At 37.9% G+C, this 20,475-nt stretch overlaps 1 protein-coding gene and 1 pseudogene across 2 annotated transcripts in view; both read right to left on the minus strand.

Annotated features, from left to right (window-relative positions):
* SPG11 (SPG11 vesicle trafficking associated, spatacsin) overlaps positions 1-20,475 on the minus strand; it is a 79,987-nt gene that overhangs the window by 40,431 nt on the left and 19,081 nt on the right. For both annotated transcript variants that reach the window (XM_045772336.2, XM_045772327.2), the window contains exons 8-18: positions 17,506-17,638; positions 13,331-13,486; positions 12,735-12,910; positions 10,261-10,437; positions 9,367-9,438; positions 8,952-9,079; positions 8,454-8,629; positions 7,542-7,755; positions 4,221-4,424; positions 2,203-2,309; positions 14-159 (exon numbers count right to left, since the gene is read on the minus strand). In XM_045772336.2, the coding sequence (XP_045628292.2) occupies positions 14-159; positions 2,203-2,309; positions 4,221-4,424; positions 7,542-7,755; positions 8,454-8,629; positions 8,952-9,079; positions 9,367-9,438; positions 10,261-10,437; positions 12,735-12,910; positions 13,331-13,486; positions 17,506-17,638 (1,689 nt within the window). The remainder of the gene's footprint in view (positions 1-13; positions 160-2,202; positions 2,310-4,220; positions 4,425-7,541; positions 7,756-8,453; positions 8,630-8,951; positions 9,080-9,366; positions 9,439-10,260; positions 10,438-12,734; positions 12,911-13,330; positions 13,487-17,505; positions 17,639-20,475) is intronic.
* LOC123803786 (F-actin-capping protein subunit alpha-1 pseudogene) lies at positions 13,493-17,346 on the minus strand (annotated as a pseudogene).

The following is a 20,475-nucleotide window of genomic DNA, read 5'->3' on the forward strand; positions in this document are numbered from 1 at the left end:
GTGCTATCCATACCTGGCTGACACCTCCAGGGGCATACATTGTGGTAGCAAGGGCCAGGAGAGTATGGCCTTCCAATAGCATACTGCTTACACTGGCCTGGTTGCTGGGGATCAGTATCTGAGCATTTGCAAGGCTAGCCTGGAAGATCAGTTTGGGATCTGAAAAATGAAAGAGTAGGTTTTTCTCAAGAGAAAGAATTACATAATTCTGAGGAAGAAAATTTTTAACTTTATCCACAGTAAGAAGGACTTTCTAAGATGAAAAGCAATAGGAAAACACCATAAAGGGAAAAAAATGAATTGTCCACATAAAATAAAAACTTCTATCCAAACAATTGAGACAAACAAGTGTTGAAACTGAGACAAATAGAAAAAAATTGAAAGGTGGTAATGAACTAGGGGGGAAATTTAAATAACAAATTAACAGCAAATGACAACCTAGGGATTAATGTCTTCAGCAAAGAGCTCATACAAATCAATGCCCAAAATACTGACTCTAATAGGTAAGCAGACAAAGTAAATAACCATTTACAAAGGAGGAAATATAAATGTTTGACATAAAAATATGTAGTTCATTAGCAATAAAGAAATGCAAAACAAAATAATAATTATATGCTGCATATTCCTTATCAGCAATGATTTTTAAAAAATAATCATCCTCAAGCATGTAGGAAGCTGGGACTTAGGGATAATATGCTCTAATTCCCCTGAAAAGCAATCTGGCCATATAGCAAGAACCTTCAAAATGTGTATAACCTTTGATCCAATAGTTTCATATCCAGGAACCTATCTGTAATAAGGAAATAATCTGAAACAAAGACAAAAATTTTATGTTCAAATATACACAAGACTATTATTTATGATTAAAAAAATTGAGAACAGCATCAGTGTCAAAAAATGAGAGAACGGTACATTAGTTAACAGTACATACATATGATGAAATATTATGTAGACATAAAATAGTCATTGTCTCTAAGAACACAGGAAAATTCTTATAATTACTATGTGAAAAAAGCAGTACATAAATACATAGATGTTTCAGAAAGTTGTATCCCTAGTACTTCGAGACTGTCACATGTGGGAGCTTAATAAATATTTGTTGGATGAATGAAATATAACATAGACCAGGCTAAAAAAAAAAAAGTATAGGGAAAATACCCAGAACAAAATACATTAAAATATATCAAGAGTTGCCTGTGGATGATTATCTACCTAGGTTATCCACCTGCGGAGTTTTAGCTTCTAGATAGTTGTCTGTGGTTTCCAATTTTTCTTTACAATAAACATGTATTATTTTATAATCTGTATCCAAAAAACCCAAAACAAAACAATAAAAAAAATTCAATCCACATTATGAAAAAATTATTTGGGAAAAAACCAGGAATTCCGTAAAAGATTAACTGTTGATATTTCTTGCCTGTGTAGTGGCTCTGCCTGTCCCCTTTTGGGAGTGAATCTCTGGAATAATGCCAGCTAAGCCCTCAAGCTGGGGGGAATGGGGGTTACAGGGCTTTTTTGATTCTATCTGGAGCAAAATTCTCCTTCAGTAGCTCCACTGCAGAAGACAACAATCCCACATATACTGTGCATTTTTTTCCCCTCCAAATGGAGTTACTTACTAAAGGGTTCAGGGCAGGCACCTGGAAGACAGACCACTTCTTCACAGAAGAAGGGTGTCCATCTACCAGAGAGCAGGAATTCAGCCTGTGTTAAACTGGTAAGATGAGAGCTATCCAAAGACAACAGAGCATGAGGCTGAGGGGGAAGGGAACACACGCACACATGCCATCTCGGCTTTTCTTGGCTGCCGAGAGGGGAACATTTTTGGCCTCCTGCTTCTTAAATAAAACTTGAGCCTAAGTTATAGTCAGATATTTGTCTACAGCCAAGTGATTTATATAGAACTCACAAATTAAATGCCATTCAACAGACCAGTTATTTAGCTAAAAAAAAAAAAAGAATTTAAAAAATATTACTGATTTATCCTAAAGAAAGAAAGAGCGAGCAAGCATGAGTAGGAAGGCAGAGGGAGAGGAAGAGAGAATCTCAAGGAGACTCCTTGCTGAGCACAGAGCCTGACGGGGGGCTTGATCTCTAGACCCTGGATCATGACCTGAGCAGAAACCGAGTCCGACACTTAACTGTGTCATCCAGGCACCCCTAGCCAAAGAAATTTTGTATTTTAATACAATACACCCATACCTGTTAAATTACTGGAAACTTGTCGACACTGAACTAAAAATTCAAACCAAGGGTAAGCTTCATATAATTCTTTTTTTTCCAAAAAGGGACAATTTGAAGGACTAAGTCTGCATATAAAACAAAAGAACAAATTCTGGTTAATATACAGGATAAGACAATTTTAACCATGTTTATACTCAGATGATAATGAGCATCTAAAAAGGACTTTGGAATTAAAAGTAAATGTAACATTATATACTCCTTGTGTTGTGCTTTATATATTCCTTATGATCTGGAAATAGAGAAAAATTTAGAGACAGGTAATTTTATTTATAATGTGTTTACTTCCATGATGAAATTTTACCAACCCTATAAGATTAACAGACACCTTGTCCTTTCAGATACTTTATATTTTATTGTATTTATTTTATTTTATTTTTAAAGAATTTATTTATTTATTTGACAGAGATAGAGACAGCCAGTGAGAGAGGGAACACAAGCAGGGGGAGTGGGAGAGGAAGAAGCAGGCTCATAGCGGAGGAGCCTGATGTGGGGCTCGATCCCAGAACGCCGGGATCACGCCCTGAGCCGAAGGCAGAAGCTTAACCGCTGTGCCACCCAGGCGCCCCTATTGTATTTTTTTTAAATTTATTTGAGAGAGAGAGAAAGAGTGAGCATGAGTGAGGGGAGGGGCAGAGGGAGAGGCAGACTCCCCACTGAGCAGGGAGCCCAATGGCGGGCTCCATCCACCACGGAGCCCAAGGCAGACACTTAACCAACTGAGCCATCCAGGCACCCCCTACTGTATTTTTTTTTTTTTAAGATTTTATTTATTTATTTGACAGAGATAGTGACAGCCAGCGAGAGAGGGAACACAAGCAGGGGGAGTGGGAGAGGAAGAAGCAGGCTTACGGCAGAGGAGCCTGATGTGGGGCTCGATCCCATAACGCCGGGATCACGCCCTGAGCTGAAGGCAGACGCTTAACCGCTGTGCCACCCAGGCGCCCCTACTGTATTTTTTTTTAAACATCAAAAACTCTTTAGCATTTTCAAACTTCAGAGGTTTTTGAAAAGTTTTACACACTACAGAAGCTAGGACTGAGGAATTCAGTCTCAGAATACATCCCCTGAATATATGGCTTTGATATCTTCTCTTCAGAGCCAGTAGCTTTGGGGAAAAAATTTCTGTGTCCAAATAAGCCTCAATGGTATGAACCGGAGAAACATCATCTGTTTGAATTCCTAGTCTTTAATACACAAAATAAAATTAAAATGTTCTCATTAGCACATAAATGTGGGCTCTGGAATCAAACCTAAGTAGAATGAAATCTGGCTGTGCCATTCACTAGAACTGTGCATTTCAAGTAAGGCACAGTCTCTCTCAACACTCCAGGCCCCTCACCTGTGGAATGGAGATGGGAGTAACCACCTCATAGGACTTTTGTTGAGTATTAGATGAATTAATGCACATAAAGCACTTAGACTAGTGCCAAGAACATTGTATTATCATGTATTAGAGACTACAATTCTTTGTATTACTGACCCAACAGTATTCACAGTGGCCACAGATGATTCTGCAGGCTGATCTTGGGCAGGTACGTACTGATGTATATTCATTCACCTATCTAAACTGTAGAGCGTATCTAACATATCTTGTAGTGGTTATGAATTCAAAGTTGTTTAACATTCATTTGTCTGGGAATGAAGGTATCAAAGGACTCCAAGTTAACTTTAGAATTTTCCTCTCTTTTAAACTTCTATAGCATTTCTTTCATTTTATTCTCTCCAGTTTTTAAAAGGTTAACAGAGATGTACAGGATTAACAACTCCAAAAAACACATGGTAAGCATTTAGTTGAAGGCAACACGGAACTAAGGTACCAAGTGCTAGAGCTGGCAGGGGAGAGGGAGAACTACTTGAAAAAGACCAGCATTCTTCAAGTGAATGTTCAGTATTTTCCTAAAAGTCATGTTCAGAAGTAGTATGGAAAGAGGAAACGTGAAGACCTGCTCAAAGACAAATCAGTTTTCAGTACTCACTTGTAACAGTCAAGATAGACATAGAGAAGATACTGCAGACCGTGTTCCAAACAATAGAGAATGAAGTGAGAATGGAAATCCCAACCTTCTTTGGATCTGTAGTTTTGAATGGGGAGAGCATCTTGCATCACACCCCCAATGCGGTTCAGTCTTAGCAGGAAGAGTTCAAAGTCTTCTAGTTCAGAGTTAAGAAAAATCCCATTCCTGTTGGGCAGGTTTCAGAGATGGCAAGTTATAAAGCCGCTAGATTCAGAGCAGACCAAACCACTTCCATTGCTGAAGTCTCAACTACTTAAAAATAAGGATTTACAAATTAAGACTGCCGAGTCTCACTCTATAACGATGTTCTGACTATATTTTTCTAGTTTCTGATGAAGGTTCATGCACCATTTTAATGTTTAAAGATAGTAATGACAGTCTAGAGTTCTCTTAATATTTCAAAAACCTAATCTATCTCCATTTTTTTGTGGTTTTGACTGGAACTGTACAATCCACTGTGGCAACAGTGGTTAGCTCTTGAAGCCAGAGGCTTTAACCACCGAGAATTTCCAAAATATCCTCACAAAATCATTTAAAAAACCAAAGCAGAATAATTTAACTAGACCAACTACTAAACAAGAATAGAAATTTACATTTAACTATTACTTTTTAAAAATTTACTGTTAAGTATATATACCATATAAAGGATAATAGAACATATATACTGTGGCATTTAAAGAAACACTCAGATAATAGAATATTGTACCTGGAAGCCCTTGGTGTATACCTTCCCCACTGCTTGTCCCCCAGAGGTAACCGCTATCCTGATTTTGTAATAACCATTCCCTACTTTTATTCATAGTTTTACCCACTCCTAGTATGTAACCCCAAATAATGTATGGTTGAGTTTTGCCTATTTTAAACTTTATATATAAATGGCAGATTCTGGATATATTGTTCTTAGTCTTATTTCTTATATTCAACGTTGTGTGATTTATCCATGTTGATACCTGTGACTACAGTTTGTTCCTTTTCATTGTTATATAATAGTCCACTGTATGATTATAATATACTTTATCCACTCTCTACCTTTGATGATCATTGCAGGTGCTCCTCAATTTTTGGTAAACCAAATTTATATTTGCATTTGTGCTTCCTCTTTCGTGAAATGCCTATGTGCCCTGATATCTTTCCCTTCCAGATCCAAGCTCTACTCTTCTCCTGTGCTCTATCCCTGGAGGATCACCTGGACAGAAGACTCCAGTGTCCTCAGGCTTCCATTTTGGTTCACCCTATGGGAAACCACCATCAGATGATAAGAGTCAGAAAAAAAGAAAGGATGGGGATACCTTGGCTCTCTCTGTGCTGGATGACTGCAGGTTGGCTGACACTCTCCACTAGGGGACACAACTCTTGCTGGGCAGCTCTCTAGACATCAGTAACTATTTAGAAAGCATATCCTAGTCCCAGGATCATGAAGATACTCTTCTACATCTTCTAAAAGCTTTACAGTTTCACATGTATCATTTAGGTTTTGAGATCTACTTGGAATTAATTGTATACATGATAGAAGGCAGAAAGTCCAATTTAATCTCCCCTCCCCCACATAGCTATCCAGTTATCCCAGCACCTTTTGTCAAAAACACTGTTCTTTGCCCACTGTGCAGTGCCACCTTTATCATATATAAAGTGAGCATACATGCAGAAGTTTGTTCCTATGCTCATTGTTCTGTTCCACAGTCTGTCTATCCCTGAACCAATACTCCCACTGTCTTAATTGCTATAGCTTTAGAATAAGCTTTTATATCTGGTAGGACACGTTCTTTTTCAGGGCTATTCTTGACCCTCTGCATTTTCATATAAAAACTTACAATCAGCTTGTTAAAATCCATAAGAAAACCTGCTGGGATTTTTACTGAGATTGCGTTATATCTAAAGATCAACTTGGGAAGAATCGATGACAGGTTTGTGTTGGATCAAATTAAAGAAAATGTTTGTGATGTTTCACCATCAAGCATAATGTTAGCTAGAAGATATATATATATTTTTTAAAGATTTTATTTATTTATTTGACAGGGATAGAGACAGCCAGTGAGAGAGGGAACACAAGCAGGGGGAGTGGGAGAGGAAGAAGCAGGCTCATAGCGGAGGAGCCCGACGTGGGGCTCGATCCCGTAACGCCGGGATCACGCCCTGAGCCGAAGGCAGACGCTTTAACCGCTGTGCCACCCAGGCGCCCCAGCTAGAAGATATTTTTAGATAGCCCTTTCAAGTTAAGGAAATTTGTCTAGTCTTAGTTTGCTAATATGTAGCTTTTATTACAAATGGATGCTGAATTTTATCAAACACTTCTGTATCAGAGATTTTTTCCCTTTAATCTGTTACTATAGATCTCATTAATTCCTTAATGTCATAATTCATGTTAAATCATACATATACTAGCTTTTTAAGCAATCAAATATTAAGCTACATATTTGATAAGCATGCAAGTTATACGCAATTTTACTTCTGATAAACAAGAAAAGGATTTAGCGTAATGCAAAGAACAGCAAATAGAAAGTTAGGGGTAAAAGAACTGAAGTCTGTAAGTAACTGGCTTGGACAAAGCTCTTCTCTAGATCTCACTCTCCACATCTTCAAGTTGGGTAGGACAATACAGCTATACTTTCACAATAAGTATAAATAAATACACGATAAAATAAATACACGGGGAATAACTTTATGAAACTTAAAAATTAACATATATGTTATGGTCTCATATTATGTTTATAGCTTGGAAAGACAGATTAGGTTTAGCCTTATGAGATTTGCTGATATTCAGTCATTTCTGACCCACATAAATGGCAAGTTCGCACGTTTCAACCTAACAATTATAATTTTTAGCAATGGATTAAAATTTTAAAGTCTCCACTCATCACTTCAAGAGCTACTTCCCCTCACTAATTTCTTAATTGAGAAGTTCTCTTTAGTTCAAAACCTCAATAGATGATAACACCCTTATAGTTTTGAATACTTTATTTTTTTTAATTAATTTCTTTTTTTTTAAGATTTTATTTATTTATTTGACAGAGAGAGACAGCCAGCGAGAGAGGGAACACAAGCAGGGGGAGTGGGAGAGGAAGAAGCAGGCTCCCAGCAGAGGAGTCTGATGTGGGGCTTGATCCCAGGACTCTGGGATCACGCCCTGAGCCGAAGGCAGACACTTAATGACTGAGCCACCCAGGAGCCCCAGTTCTGAATACTTTAAAATGACATAGCTTTGAATTTATGGCATTTCAGAGGAAAAATTACACCATTATTTTTTATTGCCCTTTCTTGTATTCATCCCCGCAGTTACAATACCTGGCCAGCTGATCTAAAATTTCATTCCTCATATAGTTGTTGCAGCAAGTATGCTGATCGATAACATCAGTGGTCAGAAGGGGCCATCTGTTCTGTTGAAGCGAAGCACAACTGTTCTGAGTCTGAAATTCTCCAATCCACAAGATAATGCTTGACCAGTCATGGCGAGCTGTAAGATAGCTCCAGAGGGCTTCAGGAGAATACGATTTGTATTCTGCATTAAGAATAAAATACACTTTAAAATAGCAATGAATTATGATTATTGACACATAGCTCAACACTAACTGACTAGATATGATGATCTGCACATTTATATAACATATGAATTACTCAGGCCCTCTGCTTCTTTTACTATTTTCCTCTTTCATGCTCATTTCATAATCAATACTTTGGCTGAAAGAAGAGCTGAATGTTGCTTCTCATTACTACAGTGGTTAAATGAAACTTGGAAATCAGCTGTGTATTTCACTTATTCTTCCAGGCCTCTTCTTCCCTTTTCTTTTCCTTAATAAAAACTTTGGCTGTAACAGTAAACATGAATTTAACATTCTATGAATTACCACTGTTTGTTCCCCAGAGCCCTGGTGTGATACAGATCCTTGGTTTATACAAGAAGAAACATGAAGACTATTTGGAAAAACAAAGATGTCACTTTGAGGCTGAGAAGAGAATTCTTAGCCTTGAAATCTCAATTCACTGAACCATATGGCTTTTCTCTTCCAGTATCACATTATAAATCTGTTACAAAATCTTGAGATAAGAAAGAGGTCTTAATGTAATAACTTGCATTTTAAAGCAACTATTTTTCCTCCAAAAGAAATTCTAAAATGGAGATTCATGAAACTATTCAATTACCAATGCCTACTTTAACCCTTATTCAGTATGTTAGATTTTAGGTTCTTTCACACTTGCCTTCTGGACTTATCCTGGGGAGAAGGATGGACTCTTGTGTTAGTTGATTCCACCACTGAGCCCAATTTAACACAACTCTACGGTCCTGTTTGTTAAATTTATCTTTAGGATCATATTTCAGGAGTGAGTCCAAAACAGATTTGTGTTTGAAAAAGTCCTGTTCCTTTATCCAACACCTACAATGGTGATATAAATGTTTTTAATTCTGGGGAGAAAAACATCATTCCTTTTTATCTGTTCATGAACTTCTACTCTTCTAATGAACACATAATTCAATACTCTCATTTTTGTATTTATTATCTTAGAAATATATATGTGATTATACACATATGGAAATGACAGGAAATTCCTGAATCCTCTCTGGTGATACAAGTTTTATCTTCATAGAGAATGTAAGTTCAGTTCCACATAAAAAAATCTGTGCTCACTAACAATTATAAACTAAACACTGTCCACAGTATTTTTTCCATATTATCAAAAGTGGGCTAACGAGACTACCTGGCAAAGGACTGGATCTGCACATTTTCTTGGAAACGTCCTGAATAAAACTTCTCAACTTGATGCACGAAGTCTATAGTTCTTTTTTCATTTTCAGAAAAATAATTTTTTTCTTTTAAAATTTCAACCTTGAATAAAAAAATAATTAACTAGTGATCTCACAAAAATCAAGCACAATTGCAAAACAAATGTCATGAGGTTAAATGCCATTTAACAATTGTATTTTGAATTTCTGAGGCATATATAAATACACACAAATTTTTTTTACCACAAATACAAAACAATCATTAAAAAATACAAAAGAGTTCTCATAATTTTACATACTAGATAGCAGCTGAATATTAAAATAATTCATTTTGGAGTCTCACCAAGGTTTACTAGAAGATGTAAACTACATAGCCTCACCCTTACCTACCAAAAAGTCCCGTATGTTTGTATCAGTTGTATAGAAGCATATCTTGAGCAACTGGTCTTTTACATCAAAGCCCTACAGTAAACAGAGAAAATTTTCAAAACCTTTACATTTTGTAACAGGGCTATTTTAAACATGAATATATATTGGATAAAGAACTACTCTATTACAGGCATGTATCCTGTTAGAATTCTACAGCTTTTCTGCTCTTGAGAACATTCTCTGTATTTATCATACATACCTACTGCCTATCCCTAAAGTCCTTAGCTATTTCGCCAGAACAAAGACAGCACATAGACCAACCAACCTAAGGTAATGCTAGGCGACCGTATGACCAAAACTATAGGTATCTGCTATAATGATTCACCTGAAAACAAAAGTCAAGCAAACCACAACCCTTACATAGTTTCGCTCCTCTGTACCTCCAGAAGGTTATCATGGGCAAACCCCAAACACCAGATTAGGGCCAGGTCTCAGCTTAGTCCAGGAGGCCTACCTCTGGGCCTTCCCCTTCTCAAATGAAGTAAAATCACGGAGCACAAAGCCAAGGTATAAGCCATTAGAAAGTTCAAATGGAGATGTAAGGGGTCACACGAACAACCCAGAATGTCCCCCTAAAAATGAAGCCCTGGGCATGCTTTGACATGTGAAGCCTTCTAGGAGAAGCACTGTCTCCTCCAAGACAAGTGCTAAGTCTAACAGCAAATGATAAAATCTCTTCAAAAAAGTTCTCAGTACTGAAGAACATTTCTATTATTATTTTCCAGTACAAGCTATATAAATTTCTTAGTTTGTGATACAACTATGAATACAAGTCAATTTTTCTATCAACCAGAAACTGTATTAAATTCTTACATTAGAGACTTGAAGATCAGACAAACCGATGATGCAACTCACCATGTTCTTCAAAAGTTCAGAGGCTTCCTTTATATTGTTCTTTTTCAAACTGTCAAATACCAAATTCAGGCCTATTCTAATCAGCTCCTCAAGTCTTTGAGCAGAATGATTGTTAATCCTGAAGAAAGTCTGTGCCTCTGGTATTTTGTTGTTTAAAATAGCATTGGCAATAACTTCCTAGTAAAAGGAGGAAAATATTTGCCTTTTAAGTTCCTTTTCATTTCCTTATTATGATGATCAACATGGGACTTATATATTTACTGAGCACCTAATGGACTTTTATTGAAAATCTGCTGCTAGATTGGGGCTTTGCACAGGGGAGATGAAGTTGACCAAAACACAGACCCTGCTTTTAGACTAGTAGAAAATACACAAATAAAGGATTGTATAGTCCTGTATGACACAGGCAATGATACAGGTATCCCAAGGTGCTAGACAGGAGGATCCAGAAGAGGAGCAGCTAAATAAAAGGCGGAATAAAAAAGAAAAGGTTTCCTAGTAGAGAAGACAAGACTAATAAGGTGAAATTAAAAGGCAAATGTTATATACATATATTGAGGAAAGAGGACAAGTGTTCCAAAAAGAGGGACTATGGGGGAGCCTGCATGGCTCAGTTGGGCATCTGCCTTCAGCTCAGGTTATAACCTTAGGGTCCTGGGCTCCCAGCTCAGTGGGGAATCTGCCCCTCTCCCCTGCTTATGTTCGCATGTGCACACGCTCTCAAATAAAATCTTAAAAAAAAAAAAAGATGTATTATATACAAAGGCATACATTATCAGTCTTTAGGAACCTCCAAATTACATAATTTAACTGGAGAAAAAGCTAGACAGAGTAGCAGATGAGACCTGAAAGAAAAGCAGAGGTTCCGTCACGTAGGGCGTTATACATGGGAGATGGATTTTATCCTAAAATTTATGTAGAGACACTGAAGGATCTTAAAAGCAAAAGGTGATATAATCAGATATATATTTTAGGAAGAATATTTAGGCAGCAATGTGGAGAATGGACTGAAAGGGGTTCAAGCTTAAGACAGTAAGGCATTAGGTTACTACACTAGTAAGAAGAAATAAAGACCTATACTTAAGACCTATACCCAACACAGAACTGAAAAAGACATTCCTAACCTGTGGCTTTTGAAGGGTCTATAAATCCCATGAAGCCATGTGCAAAATTGTATGTATGTGTACATGTGTACATTCACAAACATGTTTTGGAGACAGAGTCCACAGCTTTCATCAAAGTAGACTACAACTTCCAAAAAGTTAAAAATAGATTATTTTGAGTCAAAAGAGAGAGGACCATGGATGGCACCTTGAAGCACATTAAAGAGGGAAAACAGGAAGTAAAACATGCAAAGGAGACTGGAAAAGAGAAGCCAAAAAAGGTAGAGGGAAAACCAAGTAATTTTTTGGCTCGAGAATGAGAAATACAGAAAATGCAGTCACGCCAGGTACTTCCCCATTCCTCCACCCCAGGATCCTGTGAACTTACCCGTCTGTCAAACTTATCCCATTCAATCCCTACTGAGTGTTATCATCTGGGTTAAGCTATTTCGGTCTTTTTTTTTTTTTAACATATCTGTCCCCCTTTTTTTATAATAATTTTTTATTATGTTAGTCACCATACAGTACATCCCTAGTTTTTGATGTAAAGTTCCATGATTCATTACTTGTGTATAGGGTCTTTGTCTTTCTAAAGTCAATACTCTCCATGTGGGTGGACGGATTCTTACAGACCCCAGTCATCAAGAGGGCAACAAAGTTTGGTTGTACGGACTTCTATTATAAAAAGAAAAGCAGGGGCGCCTGACTGGCTCAGTTGTTAAGCGTCTGCCTTCAGCCCAGGGTGTGATCCCACGGTCCTGGGATCGAGCCCCACATCAGACTCCCTGCTCTGCTGGAAGTCTGCTTCTTCCTCTCCCACTCCCTCTGCTTGTGCTCCCTCTCTCGCTGGCTGTCTCTCTGTTAAATAAATAAAATTTTAAAAAGAAAAAAAAAAGAACGAATGAATGAGCAAACAGGTGAGCACAGAAAATGTAACTGGCAAGATATCTTAACTAGAATCTGAGAACTCAAACGGAGTATACTTCCAAGACATAATGGCATAAAATAAAAGTTTCCTAAGATCAAACCAGCAGCAGCAATTTGATTTATCAGGCAGAATGCTTAAGTCCAAAGCACCAGGCCCCAACCACTGAGGAAGTGTTAAGATTGTGCCACTGCACATGGGTTTGGGGATGGATGCCTGTCACCGGAAGCAAGTGGGCAGATCTGGCATTAAGAGGGAACCTATCTGTGTTCCAAATAAATGAAGCTTGTAGACATAAATCTGAAGTCGTGTCCAGAGATCTCCAAATCTGTAAAACCTAAACCCTTGCCAAAGATTCTGAGTCACAAGTTAAGATTCTAAATTGTTTGTTTTCTCAGATCCTCTAAATCTGGCAAATAAAAGAAGTGATGATTGCTCATATTTACCTCAACGCTGAGTTTCTCCCATATATTGCTCTCTCTTACTTTGGGAACATTTTCATTTACATCATATTCATCTACTGTATCTATTATCTTCCACGGAAACTTTATCATGAAGGTTCGAAGCTCGTTAATGTAGCTGGTCAAAATATTCACTCCTTTCTGTAGATGTTCATCTAGTTCTATGGAAAACATCAATTTGCCAATATCATATATGCAAAAATATATGTGTGTGTATACATATACATAGAGAGCAAGAACTAGAGAGAAGGAATAAACTATAAGCTGTTATGATTATAAAGATTCTAGAAAATGCCAAAATTTAAACCCAGCGTTTTCAAATTTCAGACAAAAAAATCTGAGCTTTTTCCTAGTCACAAGTAGCTCTGTATTTTAATATAACCCTTTCACAATGATTGGTCCTTTCTGTCAACTTTCCCAGTATTTGAACCCATGTCACTCACTCAATGATACATTGACTTCTCTCAGCTTTAGTAAATAGCACTCTACCAGCTCACGCTCTCTCATGCAATAGGACCACTTGTATCTCTGTCCTGACACAGGAATAGGGCAGTTGAACCCCTCTTTGCTGCTATTCTTACCTTCATTGTGAACAAAAAGTTCCTTTATTTGTTTGTTAAGAAAAGACAGTGTAAGATTAAGCAACTGTTCTGAAAAGTGTTTGCTCTGGGTTTCAGAATCACTTTCTCTGATTGCTGAGCAAAGTAAATCCAACGCTGGTGTGAGCTTTTCCACATCTGAGAAAGAACCAAAGAAATTAACATGAGCATCAGTATACTCCTAATAAAACTAACATATCCAAAAATACCATGCGGCAATACTTTTTTTTTTTTTTTAAAGAACAAAACTGGTATATTGGACTACCTGACAGAGAGCATAGGGCGGTATGAATGGGTAGTATGAATGACACACATAGTACAAACATATTTTATTTGAAATAAAAATGCTTACACGGCTTAACAGGTCACTTGGAAACAAACTTGCTTAACTGTATTACTGAGTAAAAACAAAGCTGAAGCACACAAACACCTTTCTTTTTTCACATGCATTTGGAGACAGGGAGGAAGACACTACTTGGTTTTTTAAAAACTGACCTTCCCTTGAGGCCCGGGCACAGAAGTATAAACAATGTAAATGAAGCCATCGTAACCAGCTGTCACACCATACCTATGTCGCCTGTGTGTTCTGAGATCACACATAGACCCGCCAAAATATCTGGGAAGGGTTGCTGTATCACAGTTACATTTGAGTTCTTGGCAGGCAGGACTGAGGAAGAGTAATTTGGAATACGTTTTACATCCTATTTAGAACAAACCACTAGTATTCCCTTAAATAACAGGTTACAAGAGAAAGATCCTACCTGGAACATATCCTTTTCACTCTGGTTCATTTTTAGTTTTTGTTTGGGATTTGCATAGTTGTTTGATTCATCTGCTTATAGCTCAATCCTGCCACAAAGTATTAAAGCACAAAATACCTATGATTCCTTCGACATCTGCATTTTCCAAGTTTTATACTCTACTACATCCCTAACATGTCTTGAATAATAAATAATACTAATAAATGGGTAAAACTCTTCTAAAGATGCAGATGTCTGTAACTATAATGGTACTAGATGGGAAGGAGACAACGAGGGAAGAGAAAAAAACCACATTCAGGGAATGTGGTTCCCTGCTTGGATGTAAAAACAACTTCTGCAGAGAAGTGGCTATAATGGAATTTCCAGAAAACTTCCTTGTCCCCGTAAAAGGATCTGAAAAGCCCAACCCCAACTTTTGAAAACTACAGTTATGAGATGTAAGAAACGCTAATCAAGGCAGTTGGTGGAGAAGGACAAGTGTGTCTTCCATTCAGCTAGTTTGTAGCATACCCTCTTTGGCTATTGGTAGGTGAGTAAAAACCACCGAAGTACCAGAAGTGCTTCAAAGGACAGGGGTGGAAAAGTACTGAGCATATTACCTGTCTGTATCAGTAACAGGACTTCATGGCTAGGAAAATTTTCTAAACATTAAAATGACTCCAGGATAGATCTCTCTCACCATCATAAAATGTGGCAGATTAAAAAATTTACTAGTAGATATAGTGAAAATAGAAAATTACAAGGCAGAGAACACAAAAGAATCAAGATGATGTTGTAGGTTCAACAGTATTCCGTAAGGCTAGAAAATCTGTTAACTCTGAAAGCCCTAGGAAAATACACTTAAATATTTGGGGGGGGGGTGCCTGGGTGGCTCAGTTGGTTAAGTGTCTGCCTTCTGCTCAGGTCATGATCTCAGGGTCCTGGATCAAGTTCCACAGCAGGCTCCCTGCTTAGCGGGGAGTCTGCTCCTTCCCCCTCCCTGCACCCCCCCGCCCCGCCCCTGCTCATGCTTCCTCTCTGCCTCAAATAATTTTTTTAAATCTTAAAAAAGAATTTTTAAAAATTTTTTTATTTTTAAGTAATCTCTACACCCAATGTGGGGCTCGTACCCAAGACCAGGAGTCGCACACTCTACCAACTGAGCCAGCCAGCTGCTTCTTGAACTATTTTTTTTTTTTAAGATTTTATTTATTTGACAGAGATAGAGATAGCCAAGGAGAGAGGGAACACAAGCAGGGGGAGTGGGAGAGGAAGAAGCAGGCCCATAGTGGAGGAGCCTGATGTGGGGCTCGATCCCATAACGCCGGGATCACGCCCTGAGCCGAAGGCAGACGCTTAACCCCTGTGCCACCCAGGCGCCCCTGAACTATTTTTTAATCAAAATAACACTCTCATTTATAAATCACTTATCATATGACCACGTATTGAATCCTTTCTTTCCACATTCCAAAGAATCCTACACTCAGCCTTTAAGCATTCTGCATTGCTTTACCAATTTTGCAGCTGAGTATCTTGTTCCAGTCAATTTTGGTGCAAGTAACTGGAAGCTGCCAGCGCAAGGCCTTAAATGTGGTGATGATGTTGTCTGACAGTTTTCACTAAATGCTGTCTGGTATTCGTTTTCTGCATGCTCTATGGTTTTAATAAACTCCTTGGCAGTTTGGACTTCATTTGCAATGGTTACTGAATCCTGCACATCTTTATGACTAACCAACTGAATATTGCCATCTTCATAGCAGTGAACCTGAATCTTAAGTACTCCGACCACCTGGGCTGTAGGTGGTATGACAGTGAACTTCCACTCTGATCTCCAACAACCATTCCAGAGGTTTTTAAGCTAAAACTGGTGGTTTTTCAATATATGCAGTGATGGTCTGCAACAGCCCATCTACAGTTTTAGCATAAACAGTACAGAAGCTGTTGGAATAATGATCTTTCACATAGGCCCTTAAAGCACTGTCACAAGATTCTCTCCAAGAGTTCAGACCTCCATCTACGTTCTCTGGGTCACTTCCTTCTTTCCATAACGGATCAAACTTAAAGGAAGTTTTGTTACTTGGATCTAAAAATCTGCTATTACCCAGGTCACGTGTTCTCTAATTAAGACCCGCTCCCTCCCACGCCCCCTGGCTCACACGCTCTCAAATAAATAAAATCTTTTAAAAAAAAAAGTAAATCGTTTGTCTCTTTGACCTGGAAATTTCACATCTACACATTTATCTCAATAATTGTACATATGTGAAATTATACACACACACAATTTACCAACAAGAGTAAAAGTTGGAATCAATCTAAATGTCTTACAGAAGTACAGTTAGGTAAATTATGGTATAGCCCATACAATGAAATTCTATACTACCACAAATAAAAAGTGTATCTATTAACAAGAAAGAGGTCTAAAATATATCATCAAGTGAAAAAAAAAGGCAGATTATAAAATTCTATGCATAAGGAAAAACATACTTTATTACCCTATCCCTCTAAAGCAAGGATGCACATGGCTTCCGGGTCCAAGAATAAAAACTAGGTTTCCAGTTTATTAAATAGGAAAGCCAAACCTTAAAGAGAAGTGTTGGTATTATAGCAAAAAAGCTGAAAAATTAGGCTGAAAAAAAGTTTAAAGATTTTATTTATTTGACAGAGAGAGCACAAGCGGGGGGAGTGGCAGGTAGAAGGAGAAGAAGGCTCCCCACCAAACAGGGAACCTGATGCGGGACTCGATCCCAGGACCCTGAGATCATGACTGGAGCTGAAGGAAGACACTTAACCAACTGAGCCACCCAGGTGCCTGTAGGCTAAAATTTTGTTTTGTTTTTTTTTAATCATATGATCACCTCTATAGATGTTAAAGCGCATTTTAAATTTTTTAAAGATTTTATTTGTTTGACAGAGACAGCAAGAGAGGGAACACAAGTGAGGGGAGTGTGAGAGGGAGAAGCAGGCTTTCTGCCAAGCAGGGAGCCCGATGCAGGGCTTGATCCCAGGAACCTGGGATCATGACCTGAGCCGAAGGCAGACGCTTAACAGATGAGCCACCCAGGCGCCCCTAGGCTAAAAATTTTTATAACAAGTCTCAATCCACAACTCAGCCATCACTAAATATCTCAGATAGTTGCAAGAGTGGGCAATTTTGCAAATGAATTTTATTCTCTTTTGAATAAAATTCCTTGCATACTGAAAATACAAAGCACAGTATAGGATATGAACAATAAATACCCCTACTTCAAATGAGAACATTTACAGATTCTTACAACTCCCTCAAAATTCCACAAAGTATATAAAATGTCATGACTGAGTTTTGGCAAGTCTATCAGTCGTCAGAAAGCACAGCAATAATATGAAAGTGACTAAAAAGATAAAATGATAAATACAAATGTAGAAGCTTTATCCACTTACTTCTTAAATACAAATGAGATGGAAAGTCATCAAGCTGATCAGGTACGGAAGATTTTGAGGACAGATTCAAAAGATTTTCTTTGCTCTTCAAAAAGAAATCTACTGTGTCCAGCTGATGATTTTCTATCCCAGCCTGAAACAGGAGAAGATCAGAAAAAAATTACAATAGGAAAAAACTGGGGACACAAATTTTTTACTTTTTTAACTTTAGAACTTAATGCACTGAGACTGCAAGAGACACAAGGCTATCTATCTTGCAGCAGTACCCTGGTTCTGGTGAGGATTCTGACCATGACTATGAAATCTGGGGCAAGTCTCCAATTTTTCTGAATATCAATTTCCGCTTCAGTAGAAACAGGAAGTTAGACTAGAAAACACTTCCAAATCTACCATCTGTAATTCTACTACTACTCAACGCTAGGCACTTGGGGAGCATCATTACAGGTAAGTTAGAGTCCATGTGAATTAAAATGTTAAAGCAGTATGATATAAAGTTCACTGAAAAAGCAGGCTAAAAACAGATTGCCATTTCTGACTAGGCATCTTGAGGAAGCTTTCCATATAGCTTAAAAATCACTTAAACACTTAAAAATCAGATTTACTCTCTTGCGCGCGCGCGCGCACACACACACACACACACAATCTTTAAATGCTGGAAACAAACAAACAAAACTCCTCCCATGATAAAAATGAGGAAAACAAAGACAAATCCAGAAAAGTAACAGCTCTAAAACCAACTGCTATCTGAAGGATTCTGCATCTTTCTGATGGCCTAAAGCAGGGGTTGGAAAACTAAGGTCCATCAACCAAATTCAGCCCTTGCCTGTTTTCGTAAATAAAGTTTTAAGAGAACACAGCCACACCCATTCCCCCATGCATTTACATGTTGCCAATGGCTACAATGGCAAATCTGAGCAGTTGCAATAGAAACCTACCTGTAAACCCTAAATACTTACTATCTGGCTCTTCACAGAAAAAGTTTACCAATCCTACCTTAAAGCACTGTGCCTAAGAATTATATGGAGAGTTTGTTTAAATGTAAATTGCTAAACCCTGCCACCAGAGTTTCTGATTCAGTAAGTCTGGGGTAGGACTTAAAAATCTGTACTTCTAATAAATCTCCAGGTGATGGTGATGCTGTTAGTCTGGGGACCACACTTTGAAGTTCTGGGTGTTAACAGACCAGACAGGTTGAGGTGAGAGGTAATGGTGGAAGTGATACATGGAGGAGAAGAGGATAAACCTAGGGTCCATGCAAGGTGACACTGTCCAAAAACAGATAAACTAGAAAAACTACCCCCAAAGCAGACCATTTAAAAAAACAAACAAACAAAAAACTGCCTTTGCTCTGGTTGGTGGGAGGTCAGACTGAACTGTATATGATTAAATAAGAATATTATTGTTCTTACAAGATATATGCCAAAGTACTTAAAGAGTTACGAAGTAACTTTTAAATAGTTTGGCAAAAATAAAAAAGTACACAGTCAAGACATTTGTGGCAAAATGTTAACAGCTGGTGAATGGTGAAGGGTAACTGGATGTTCATTTTACTATTTTTTTTAATTTTTCTGTAAATTTGAAAATTCTCAAAATAAATATTTAAAAACAATGACCGGGGTGCCTGGGTAGCTCAGTTGGTTCAGCAGCTGTCTTCGGCTCAGGTCATGATCTCTGGGTTCTGGGATCAAGCCCCAAAGAGTCCAGAGTTTGGCTCCCTGCTGGGGGGGGGGGTCTGTTTCTCCCTCTGCCCCTCCCCCTGCTCATGCTCTCTCTCTCAAATAAAATCTTTAAAAAGAAATATGGTTAAAGGAATCCCCTCCACTCTCAAATGACTTCCGCCTCACCCCACCATTTGTTCTCTCTCAAATAAAAATCTTAAAAAAAAATGAAGAAATAGTAATTCTAGAAATAAAAAAATAAAAAATTGAAATTAGATACTCAAAGGATGTGTTTAATAATAGATTAGACATAACTGAAAAGAGACCTGGTGAGCTGGAAGAGAGATATGAAGAAATTATCTACAATATAACAAAGACTCATAGAGAATAAGGGAAATAAGGGAAGTATGTTAAATCTAATTACTTCTTTTTTTTTAAGATTTTATTTATCTGCCAGAGAGAGAGCACACAAGCAGGCGGAGCAGCAAGCAGAGGGAGAAGCAGGCTTCGCACCGAGCAAGGAGCCCTATGCGGGACTTGATCCCAGGGCCCGGGATCACGACTGTAGCTGAAGGCAGACACTTTAACCGACTGAACCACCCAGGCGTCCCAAGTCTAACTACTTCTGATTGAAGAACCACTGTGACTTCACACATGTGGGGGGAAAATACATATTCAATGTTCAAGCACATGGAACAGTTGCAAAAACTGAGTACTTAGTAGGCTAGAAATGAAATCTCAACAAATTTTAAAGAATTGGTATTAAACCAATATTTTTCCAACTAAAGACCATGACTCATTAGTGAGACATAAAATCGCAAACTGGAGAACACTAAAAACAAAGAGATTGCAAAAGTAGCCTGAAGGGAAAAAACTAAATTTCCCTCAAAGAAATAACAGCTGATTTCTTAAAGACAGTAGAAAGTGATCATGAGTGTTCTGAAAGAAACAACTACCTACCTACAATTCCATACCTCTCAAAATATCTTTCAAAAATGGCAGCAAAATAGATATTATTAGTTAGGTAAAAACAGAGTTCAGCACCAGTCAGTTCCTCAAAGAGATTCTAAATGATACACTCTAGGCAGAGGGAAGGCCTAAAATGTGAGAAGAAACGAAGAGCAAAGAAAATGTTTCATACCTGTGTAAAAAGAAATAACCTAACTACATAATAATGATGTCTATTGCGGTTAAAAAAATTAAACACAACAGTAACTTAAGTAGGGGAAAAGTAAATAAAGTTAAAGCATTCAATTGACTTGTATTATCCAGAAGAGTAAAGTTATGAACTTTGGATTCAATAATTTAAATA

The sequence above is a fragment of the Ursus americanus genome, chromosome 36 (genome assembly GCF_024610735.1).
Source record: "Ursus americanus isolate L20-20 chromosome 36, mUrsAme1.1.p, whole genome shotgun sequence".
Classification (NCBI taxonomy): Eukaryota; Metazoa; Chordata; class Mammalia; order Carnivora; family Ursidae; genus Ursus; species Ursus americanus.